General features: G+C 41.3%; 1 protein-coding gene across 1 annotated transcript in view; it reads right to left on the reverse strand.

Moving 5' to 3' along the window:
* The window catches only part of cpn1 (carboxypeptidase N, polypeptide 1), a gene marked incomplete at its 3' end in the record, with an annotated part of 14,120 nt that extends 2,600 nt beyond the window's left edge, over window positions 1-11,520 (reverse strand). Inside the window, 5 exon segments of the mRNA XM_014033404.1 lie at window positions 385-496; window positions 614-790; window positions 5,582-5,737; window positions 7,915-8,111; window positions 11,114-11,520. Coding sequence (XP_013888858.1) covers window positions 385-496; window positions 614-790; window positions 5,582-5,737; window positions 7,915-8,111; window positions 11,114-11,411 — 940 coding nt within the window.
* Window positions 11,521-12,253: the final 733 nt, after the last annotated feature.

The raw sequence follows: 12,253 nt of genomic DNA on the forward strand, positions 1-12,253 counted from the left end.
GTATTTTACAGGCACGTACTGTAGTTTAAATCTCTGTCTTCACAACAACGCTTTGGGGGAGGGGTGCTCTGTGGGGCTGCAGACTGAGCTCCAGGGAGGAGCTTTGTACAAATAGGCGGTGCTTTGTATCAGTAAGCGTTTAGGCAGCTTCACGTGGCTCCCACAGGAGATTCAAGGGTTTCTCAAAACATGCATGAATGAGTCAAAGCAACACTCTGGCTATGTTTTTGATGAAGGAATGACATGATAACATGAAATACAGCTCATAACCCACCCTTTAAGTCAGATCTTCTACTTTCTTGAATCATAATTGCTAACATTGCATGAGGATTTAAATTTTGCTCAAAAAAATGCTGAAATGAGGGGAGTTGAGCTTTWGTTTACCTTTGGACAGAGAGTACCAGCTGGCCCCGTTGGTGATCCCCTCGTTAAAGAAGTCTCCACAGTTCCAGCCTTTGTGCATCCAGCRGTGTGCGTACGAGTATGTCCTCGCCAACTGTCATCACACGCAGACACAAACAAGCCCGTTCATCCACATGTTTACACGCCGCAGACAGCCACYAGGTCACATGTTTACCCATCMGGGCTCTAGAATTGGAAATCTGCTGCGCACCTTCCTGAAGATCTTGTCATCCGGAGTGGCGGCGTACGTGGTCCTTCCTCGAATGCGAGGGTCTCTCGACTTGTCAAAAGGGTAATTGGCCACGACGGCGCCACCGTGGAGGTTGGCCGACAGCACAAAATTGTACTTTTGCATCCATTTTATGACTGCCAAAGTCTCTGGCTCGACCTGGGAGGACATTTAGTGGAAAAAGTCAAAAGGAAATAAAACTGAATGAATAATTGTGAAGCAGAAGGAAAATGGCATGTGGTTTTTCAGAATTTCATACAAATAATCAGAAAAGTGTGGTGTGTGGTTTTCAGTCTTCTTTATTCTGAACCCTCCCCCCCCCACACACACACACACACACAACTAAAACCCACCAAATTAGTAAGTAAAGTCCACATTTCATTACAGAATCTTAGTGTGATCAAACAGCATCATGAAGACCAAGGAACACACCAGACAGGTCAGGGATGACATTTTTGAAAACCTATTCAAGGTATCCACAAAAGATAGGTATTCACTGAATGTTTTTTATCAAATCTGAAGAGAAACTGTGTAAAAAATAATCTAATTTTGTACTTTTACAAATCATTTTTGTTCAATTAAACGTCTAATCAACAATACAACACAGTTATAGAAAACAACCACCATAAGCACAAAACAAAAACAATAAAATATAATACAGGACAGTTGAGGAACAAAACTTCTGTTGTTTTCTGTTCCTTATCTTCCCCCATGACCCGTTTTTTTGTAGTAATGTTGCATTTTAGACCTCTGCATCCATTTTTCCCCTACTTCATATTGTGTTTTCGAACACCTGGTTAAAGTTTAGTCAAAACCAGGTGATGCAGAGGACTCTCTTTAAAATATTCCACATCTACTTTTTTTTGTTTGTTGTCAGTATCAAGCCTCAAATCCAAATTAAAAACCTATAATTAGTATGCAGTAAAAGAATTTGCTCCTTAGGAAATTCCACTGATGATTTCCAATTAAAAATGACCCCAGGATGAAAACAGCTGTTGTTTCTACACAGATTGTGCACTATGTAAAGTAAAAACACCAGCCTTTTTTTATTAATTAAGTCGTGTAATGCTGCACAGATTTAGCTTTTAACAGCTGGTACCTCCGGTGAACTGTTACGAAAGCCTTGAAATTCCTCATTGCGACGCTGTTTATTTTCTGCGTCAGCGCAAACAATCCTCATACGTTCCCAGCCCTGCATCGTGTTTGGAGACGAGGTGTCCTATGTCTCCTTGAGAACGATAGAAAATAGAGTGACCTGGAAGACAGCAGCTGAAACTGAGCAGCAGGTCTTAAGAAATCTTTAGTATTTCAATTTGGTGAAAGGATTCATAAGAAAGAGAAAGTCCAAAAATAAAGTTCAAACCTTGTGGAGATGTTTTGAACTATTAAAGTGGGGTATTGTGCAAAATCAACTTTTCAATTCTTATATCATGTTCTAATGTCATTCCCTCATCAAATACATACCCAYAGTGTTGCTTTGACTCATTCATGCATCCTTGAATCTCCTGTGGTAGCCATGCAGAGCTGCCTAAACGTTTGCTGGTACCTATTTGTACAAAGCATTGTTGTGAAGACATGCTAAAGTGGAAGTGTCAGAAATGGTAGGAGGTTCTTAAAGTGTACCTTACCCCCCTGTGAAGGATAACTCCGCCTCAATGCAAAATTTAAAAAATGCCTACAGTGGACACTGCAGGAGAGGGGAGGGGGGGTGAACGAGGAGGTGTGGTCAGGACAAGAGAACGTGACAGCTAGCTTATTTTGACAAGCTAACATTTCTGATCGTTCTAAACAGATTATGTTCTGTAAAAAGTAAAGATTCATGACACACACAATGATTCATGACATACTTCATTTAAAATGAACAAGTCAGCTCAGTCTGGGACTGACTTGTGTTGTCTCCCTGAATCAGGACACGGAGRGCTTTACCGCAGCCTCGGCTGAGCTCTGTCCGCCCCACACCACACCAGCCCCGGACAGAGGAGGTGGAGTGCCCCGACAGCCTGACAGAAAAAAATAAAACCTAGGCTGCAGCTGCTGACAAGATCACTAGTTTAGYTCAGGAATAAAAGTGTTGGGTCTTGTTTGARTGAAGTTTGGGTCCGGTTCAAGCTGTTTTTCATTTCACAATGACAAGCTGAGAGCAGACATGCAGCTGCCCCGCTATGCTGTGTTGTCTGCCTTTTTTTCCTCCTCCCGCTGTTCTTCCGTGTGTGCTCTACACACAGCATTCTTGTTTACCTGTTTCTGCAGGACGTACAGCGGGCTGGGGTGTGTTTGTGTGTGTTTGTGTGTGTGTGTGTGTGAGCAGCGCAGCAGTCAGCTCTCCCCACCCGAGGCTGAGGGAGAGTCAACAGACCAGACGATCATGCTATGCTAACTGTTCCACCCTCTGACTGCTGCAGGGGCGTGTCTTAGAGAGAGGCTTTTATACCAGAACACAGCTGCTGTGACGAAACTGTGGAGAAGCACGTCACCGTGGAGAATTGTTAACCAATGTGCAAATTAGCCTGCAGTACCACTGCTCAACTCATAGTGTGCAGCAAAAAGACGTTTTTAGACCAAATATTACAGATTTGAATAAATACGCACAAAAATATCAAATTTAGTACAGAAACAGTACTATATAACATTTTAGWCACATTCTAGACAGTTTATCAGCTAAAAAAAGTTAATTTTGGAGTAAGTTCCTCTTTAACGAGACAGAGGCCAGAAGTGTTTAAGTTACATTTTTAAGATGGAAGTTGTCAGATTTACCATTCAAAAAGCTATCTACAACAGATAAGATATTGACTGTTCAAGTCAGATCCACAGAACCCTGCTTTAAAAGCTGAACTGTTGCTTTTTTCTTAAAGAAGGAATGATCCCTCAAAGCACAGGCTTGTTTAATAAAAGCCTGTTTTTTTTTTAGTAAAGCCAACATGTTTTTATCTCTGATAAAAGAAGCTGAAGTTCCAGACTGTCGTATTTTTATAATACAAAGCAAGGCAAAGGGTTCAGAAAAAGTTTTGAAAAACATAGATTTATGCATGTTCCCCCAAACAGAACCGCTTGTTTTGTGGGTCTTGTCTGGAACCTAAATTAAGGCAGTAATACATGGAAACATCATGGGTTCCTGCACATTTTTCTCAGCAGGCACTTTTCATTTCAGTTACTGTGATCGTGTAACAAATCTGGACAGGGGATTTTATTGTACATGACATGAAATCTGCAAGGCCGTTTCAGTGGGAAACCTAAAACAGCACTTTTTGTGTGAAGATAAAGTCAAAAGAACCCCAAGGATCTGACCTTAATACTTGAAATGTGCTTTTTAGCCAAACCTTCGACAGCACATGCTTTTTAAATTCCCTCCTCTGTACATTTTACACTTCAGTGGCCTAAAATAAGCACACAGTAAACTACTGAGGCCACTCCAGAAAGAAGCCTCTTAAAGCCTACTTGAACTGAACAAGTTAAAGCTCTCAGCAACTTTTATCAAATCCAGGCCTTCAGCAGTAGTTTATTGCAACAGAAAAATGGGAGCACAGATTAAAAAGCTCACATTGAAAGTCTGAAATACAAACTTGGCAGCGAGTAGCGGATTCTGAGTGAAATCACAGCTTTAGCAGCTACGTGGAGAGTCTGCAGAAAGACAGTTACATTCTGACACTGCAGTGAGTCCGTTTAAAATCGCGTGGAAGTGACAAAAAGACAAAAATGTTTAGCTGAGGTGAAACATTATAATGTTCATGTACTGTATGTCTTCATCTATAGTGTTGTGACAGACTTAAATAAGTAACTTCTTGTATTTTAGCTTTAAAACAGCGTTTTCAGTGAAAATGCAGTAAATGCTGATGACTGATAATATTTGCTGAAGTAGCTGAAATTGATTTGTCAAATTTAAAACTAAGAAAAAAAGTTAAAATTAGCAAAACAGTAGCTAAAATTTAAATTAGCAAAATTACAGCTAAAAACTTAACGTTAGGTAAAGTAGCTAAATGCTAGAATTAGAATAATCATAGCTAAAAATGTAAACTCAACTTAACCCATTTAACCCTACCGGTCAAGCCAAAACCAGCGAAACAGTAGCTAAAAGCTAACATTACAAAAAAAATTTACAGTATAATAATAATAATAACAATAATAACCTGTGGTTAATATCTGAAATTAGTTCAATGTTATGTAAAACTGAGTTAAGTATAAGAGTAGTAAATCAGAAAAACAATGGCCAAAAGTGAAAATTGGCAAATAGTAGCTAAAATGCTCATCAAAAAGCTAAAAAGTTTACATTTGCAAAACATAAAGCTAGCTGGCTAAAATTAGCTAAAACTATAAATCCTTACTCATTTTAGTGATACAAAAAATGTATAAAGTTAAATATTTAAAAAAAAAAGTTAGTGGACATATAAGTCATATAGAAGAGGATTAGGACCACAGAGCAAAATAAAAGTTTTTTTTCCTGAGTTCTCACTTTTTTTCTCAGAATTCTGAGATTAAATCAGAAATCTTTTTTTTTTACCAGTGGCCCCAGTCCTCTTTCATGTTAGTACCCAACTGCTAAACGAGCTAAATATTTTAACATCTAAATGGTTAAAATTYCTGAAAGTATGCTTGAGTAGTTAAAAGCCACAAGACATACAGAAGAAACGATAAACGGGAAAACAATGTTGAGTCAGCACTTTTCTGCACGTATTGCAGCTTCAAGATAAGCAAAGCATTTTCTACTTAGTGATAAAATATGTGAACAGTTTTTTTTAATTCAGCTTAAAGCTTGGCCGACATGGGAAACTTCTCCCATCGATATACTGTATTTATATCAACAAAGTCAAGGCCAAGAAAACCCAGCAACGTTTCAGTTGCTCAATTCTCACATGTACTCCTGCATGATCCTCAAACCCTTCCACCTTTCTATTTGTTGTGTTTGCTCAAATAAAAGAAAAAAAAAAACAGGTTTCTGTGGGTTTGATTCCTGACCTGAAGTTCCCAGTTGTCTGGCAGAGGAAGGTGGTGGTTTCGCCCATTGGTTTTCTCATAGTAGTACATGAGGGCGTTCAGGTCTGGGAAGTTCCGGTTCAGATCGATTTCTCTGGCGTTCCCTCGTCCCACTAGATATCCGTTGAGCTCTGGACCCTGTGGACCCACAAATACAAAGAGAAACTGTTGAGTAATTCCAGTCTTTCCCAATACAATGACAGAATGATTGGGTTTTGGCGACTAAGCTAAAGATTTTGCAGGTTTCAATTTAGTTTGGAAGCAGTAACTGTTTCCCAACCTGCAGTGACCATCTGTAACCAGTAAAATACTTTTCAACTGATTTCTGTACTCGGTTGCATAGAAAATTTGGTTAGTGGTGTTTATTCTGATCATGCTTTGTTAACTAGTCTGAAAAGTTGCAAAATCCAGTATTTACACTGTGGTGGATGATACTAGGAATTTTAGAATCGATCTGACGCCAAGTAAATACAGAGCCAGTACTGCAGATTCCAATAACTATACTTAGGTTCATTGAATATTTTTAGGATTTTGCCTTAAGTTAGTCAATTACAARAAAACACAGATCAAAGATTTAGGCAAATAATTTTTAATTAACTACAACAAAATAAAGCAAAGAAACAATATAAAACAAATATTTTTTCCCTATTGCCTTCTACTACACAGTTGTTTAAGAAAAAAACTCAGTAGTGCAAAATAAAAAAGAAGCAACAATTRAACAAAAATATACATATAATGATGTCCATGACACAACAAGTAATAACTCTGATCGCACACATGAACAAGGAGGGGGACTAATAACTAACCCCAAACAATTTGAAGACTCTGCACTACTGACTGTATTTTTCACTTTATTTGTGAAAAAATACAGTCAGTAGTCTTCAAATTGTGCAATAATGTGTAAACAAAAGAGTCGATCTCATCATGCTAGTATCGATTGATYCCAATACTCATTTTGATATCYATAGTATCGATACTGAGATTGATTCGCCCACCCCTAATAGCAGTGTTGGGCACTGTTCCCCTAAAGCACTAATAGGGAAACAAATTTTCTGATTAGTGCTTTAGGGCTTTTGCTGATTTTTTTAATGCTTTAGTGGATTCGCGCTTTTTAAATTTATGGGCTYAATGTAGAAGCTCTAAKTGAGGTCTTTAAATGTTATTGATCACAACTGAGGGTGAAAGCTGTCATACATTTTGTTCGGTTATTGACAAGGTCACGTGTCAAACTTAAGGCCCGCGGGCCAAATGTGGCCGGCAGGTGACTCCCATTTGGCCCACTAAGGGCACTAAGTGACAATATTCTGCATATTGACTCTGAAGAATGTCCCATGCATCAACTGGGTTATATTAGTGCTTTAGAATTAGCTTTTGCTAAATTTTTCAGTGTGTTAGTGCTTTAGAATTAGGGGACATAAATATTTAAGTTAGTGCTTTAGCGTTAGTGCAACTAATATTTAGATTATTGCTGCCCACCACTACCTAATTTAAACCACAATATAGAGCATTTTTATGCACTGTAGTTCAAAGGTACTGGTTGGTTCAAATAGTGTAGAACTCTCTTTTATGTTCTTTATGATCACCTTTTTATCTTTGAWTTGGAAATGAGTAGACTGGAAAAAGAGAGACCAACATTTATGCAGACAATAACGTTCGCCCGAGTGAAWGCACGCTTTGTTTTGCTCTTCGCTAAAAGCAAAATTAGAAGACGAGAACCAACACCAGGCCTTCCAAGTTTCCGGAAGACAAAACAGTCTTGTGATTGCCGTCCAGATGTTGCAGCACCTAAACATCTGTTAAGCACCAAATTACAGTGATGTAGACGGAGACTTTTGTTCGTCTCGTGCTACTGCGTGCCTGCTGGGCATGTAATTAGTCTGAAAGACACYGAGCACATGTGTTTGTGTTAGAGTCTATAGGACAGGGTTGTTTTTTTCTTCTCAGATTAGATTATTACAGACATGAGGTAAAAAATATGGAATAACCTGCTAATGTAGGGCTCTTTGTTTTGCCTCAAACAGACGCTAAATTGAAATCAAAACACATGGTTTCACATGGAGTCAAAAAAAGCATGTGCTGAGTGACGGGCTTTGATTTAACACACGGGTGTTTGGTTTCACTCGGGGACCTGAACATTTCTGTTCTGCTGACAAAAACAAGGAGAACTGTAGACGTTTTCCCCCCTCCCATCATAAGCTGCAAATGGATTGCCTAAGAAAAACCAGCCAAAGTTACCCCCGAGGGAGACTTTTCCCTGGTTTTCTTTTGGCCTGTGAAAGCAGGAAGCTCACATGCATGTCCAGCGTTTACATTACCTGTCTGGCTGCCACTTCATAGCCGTCCGGGTTCATGGAGGGCAGGATGTGGATGCGCGTGTCGTGGATGAGCCTGGTGATCCGCTGGTTTCTGGCCTGGTACTCGTCGCACAGGAACTGGGAGAACTTAATGAGGAGCTCACGGCCGAGCACCTCGTTGCCGTGCATGTTCCCCACGTACTTGAACTCCGGCTCCACTGGAGGGGGAAGTAGAGAGACGGGAAGGAGCAGAGAGTTTAAGCACCTTTTCCACTAGTGCCACTTAGTGCAGTGTCGGTACGGTCAGTGTCGGAACGGGTCAGTTCGGGTGCTTTTCCATTGACGTTCCAGTCCAGTTCCAGTGGGTGTGTTTTGGGCGGTTGGTGGAGGTGGTTTTTTGGTTTTTTCAAAAAAGAGTTAATGCGCAAAACGATAGATGGAAACACATTTGCTGAATGAGTTCTGAAATTTTAAAAATTCGCAAAAAATTCGAATTAAAGTTGAAGACACGACTAATGTCGCTGCTACAATTGAAAAGTGGTGCCTCGAGTTGTTGTTGTAAAGGCAGTTCAGACCCAACCAGTGACTCCACCCCCTAGCCGATCAGTGACAAACAGTGTTCTGATGTCGCATTTTAGCGTCTATCGGGACCACTTGGAACCACAATGAAGAAGGTACTAAAAAAGGGCTGGTTCCAAGAATCTGGTCTAATGGAAATGGCTTAGAACCATAGTGAACCGTACCAACACTACACTAAGTGGCACTAGTGGAAAAGGGGCATTAAAGTGCACGACGTTTTGAATGATGGAAAAAGCTGTTTGCAAAGAGGGCTGCTTTGACCACTGAGCTCAACAGACCCACACGTGTCTGCTCAGGTGTTCCGTCTTGCAGTTCAAAMGTCGGCGAACGGAGACAATGGGTGACATCACTCCCTTTTTCCATACAATGCCTCCACTGACATCATGTTGGGTAATCTGTCCGAAACTTTGGCACACGTTTACAGATTTTCATGCAGTGGCTTATCTAACATCCTTCCTTTCCAGGCCATATAAAGCTACCTAAAGAGCCTTTTTTTTGCTACAAAACAAAGACGCTTCACTCATTTTCTTGATAAGGATACTTTCAAGGTTGTGACAAAAATGGCTGATCTCAGCTGATTGCAGGTCGTCTGGCTGCTATCTGGGAGCCTTCAGTCTAAACAGCTTTGCCCTCTGGTTAGAGTTCCCCCTTCCCAAGAGTCCTTTCATTAATCACAGCTGAAGTGCTGAGAGAACCGAGACCCCCAGTTACTGAAACCAAAGAACAGAGCTGCTACTGGACACTGACTGCAGCTGAAGTTCAGAAAACAGGCTTCACCTTAAAGTAAAACGCTTTTATCAAGGCGTGAGACTGCAAAAGAGGTTTGACCTGAACAAGACCCTGGGTTCTTCCCGTCAACGGAGGGTACAGTTCCTGTTCCCCCCCACCCCCACCCCGTCGTCACCTTGCAACAGACCAAGGCGCACATCCTTGTATTCTACTTAAGGAAGCTGCTACGTGTGTTAACACAGAAAAGTATGCGAGCTCAGGCGCAGCCAAACCAGCATTCTTTGCAGTTGCCGGGCTATTTTTCAAACACCAAGAAWGGAAAAAGCAAAAAAACAAAACTAAAAATCTTCAATGATTCCATAAATCTACCACCTATTTGCTCACACAAATACACCAGACCGGATGAGATGATGGTTGTCAATTTGCAACCAGTATAGGATAAACATGAGAACCTGCTTCAGTGCTCAGGAGAGGGAGGAAAAACAAGCAAAGCTACAGGGTTAAAGTGTGGCTGACTCCAAGTGAGCCCATTAGGCATCTGCTCAGCTTTAAATTACAAACCCATGTTTTGTCAAAAAAATAAAAAAATAAAACACTGAGATGAAACACAGATGTTGACAATCCTTTCACTTCTGCCTTTTCTTTTTGTCCGCAGCCTCCCGATTGTTGGATTCACCTCCTTTCCTTTGTTTTTCCTGTTCGCTGTTGGCTTCAAAATCTGAAATTTTGCGTTTCATCTTTTTTGGGATGGAACCGTAATTCTCTACAGACAGACAGCACAGCCTCCTGCCAGCTTTGTTCTCAATCCTTACACCAAAATGAAAATTGGAATTAAAGGCCTGGCACTCCTCACATGAATGTGTATTGCCTGCTGACTTTTGAAATCATCTCATGTTCAGAAACGACMCTAACTGTTTTGGTCAAACTTTGAATAAATGTTAAGTGCATCACTTTCAAAGTGTGTTGTGATTGACTTACATATCTGTGAAAGTGACTGAGTTACAGCCATTTTTAAGCGGCTAATTTCAATTAGCTGTGGCTGTTATATTACACTGGATTGACCCCAAAGCCTAATCAGTTATTGATGCACATCAAATGATTCGTTTCTAAGAGTTTGATTAAAATCTATGAAGTGGTTGATGAGACATTCTGCTAATAAACAAAGTTGACTCTGACAGTTACTACTTCGGTTTCAAGCAAACATCTTGCTCAATGAGTGGCAATTGTTGCCTGTGTTGTGAACGACTCTCAGGTACAATTACGCCAAATTTTAGCGCAGTATCTGTAAAACTGTCTGAACTGTAGTAATTTCCTGTCTTTTATTGTAAATTGGCTGTGACGGTCACTTTAAACTGGATTGACTTCAAAAGTTAAACATTTGTAGTTATATGTGAAATGATTATGTTCTGAAAGTTTCATTAAAATGTGTTTTGTAGTTTATGAGATTACTTGCAAACAGACAGACGAGTCACCAAAGAGTTAAAAGGTAAAATCTGAAACAAAGATGTTGCACAATTGTTAGTGCTCAATTTTATTTTTCAGGATGAGTCTCAGCTACTACCACATCYAATTTCAGTTCAATATCTGTAAAACTGACTGATTTGCAGCCGTTTTTTAATGTTTTTAAAATCAGTGGACTGTGGTTGCYTCTTAAATCAAATTGACTCCAAAAGTTAATCGGTTGTAGATTTCCATCCATGGGTTACTTTCAATGAGTTTCATTGAAATGCGTGCCGTGGTTCATGAGATATTTTGCTAACAGACATGTCCATGCACACACGCAGAAATGAACAGCCTGTACTTTGAAATCACCATGCCTTCTTTTTTCTTTCTAACTAATCCCTCATCTATTTCTAACAGTGCTCACTGACATTAGCCTTTCCTCTCTACCCAACAATGAGGTGGCGCTCACATGCTTCATGGATGCCCGGGTTGTCGCTGAACTCCAGCGCGTAGAGGTGTCTCCCCTCCACGCTGCGCCCGATGCTGTAGATGCGCGTGATGTACGGGCACTGGTTCTGCACCGCGAACAGGGCTCGCACCATGTCATCGTAGCGGTGGTGCTGGAAGTCCGAGCCCGACACCAGGAGCCCCGTCAGCCCGAGCAGGAGCGCGCAGAGCCGGGGGGCAGACCGCCCCTGCAGCAGCATCATGGCCCCCCCGTCCGACCAGGAGCGCGCGAGCACAGAAAACAAACGGGGAGAAGGCATGAACCCCCTGGAATGTCAGATTTGGATTTTCTTTACATTCCAAACATGCTGCTCCTTCCCCCCCCTCCGTCTCCTTCTTGTTGCCCCTCTTGGTCCTGTTCTCCCACTGCCTCCTGTTCGAACAGTTGGAGCAGCGAAGAGCAAGTAAGGACAGCCCCCCTGCTCCTTCTTTGTCTCACTCTCCTCCTCCAACAGCTGCTTCCCCACCACCACCACCCCCAACCCTGCTTTCTTTCCCCCTTTGGGTCTTTGACAAGTACAGGCTGTTTGCTTTAACAGTGCCTCAACTGCTTCAAGTAGTAACCCCCCTCTGGGTGCTTTTCTGCACACACACACACATTCACACACACAATCTAAATTTTAATTCTGCATGTGAGTCTCTCATGTTCTGTCCCTCTTCTTTGTGCTCAGCTCAAGTTATGTGCTGCTTTTCTTGGGAAAGTGAGGTTGTTTCCACGGCGCTGCTTCCCCATCCATCCAGTCCCTGCAGCCCCTCAATCATCCATTCATTAAATCTTGAGTCAACACACAGCCCCTGTGTCAGTGTGTGTGTGTGTGTGTGCGTGTGCGTGTGCGTGCGTGCGTGCGTGCGTGCACCTCAAATGAATCAGTGAAAAAAAAAAGCTCTTTTGCAACCTTTGGACTGGTTTTAGGGCTCTGTATAACACACACACACACACACACTGGTTCGTCCAGCTATCCATTTGGGGACATTACATTGACTTCCATTACATTTCTACAGATTAACCCTGACCACCAACCCTAAGGCTAACCTCACCTGACCCTAAAACTAACCTAAACTCAATTCACACAATAGTCCTAAACCCAACCCCCAACTCACC

Source organism: Austrofundulus limnaeus, unplaced genomic scaffold (genome assembly GCF_001266775.1).
Source record: "Austrofundulus limnaeus strain Quisiro unplaced genomic scaffold, Austrofundulus_limnaeus-1.0 Scaffold1725, whole genome shotgun sequence".
Lineage (NCBI taxonomy): Eukaryota > Metazoa > Chordata > Actinopteri > Cyprinodontiformes > Rivulidae > Austrofundulus > Austrofundulus limnaeus.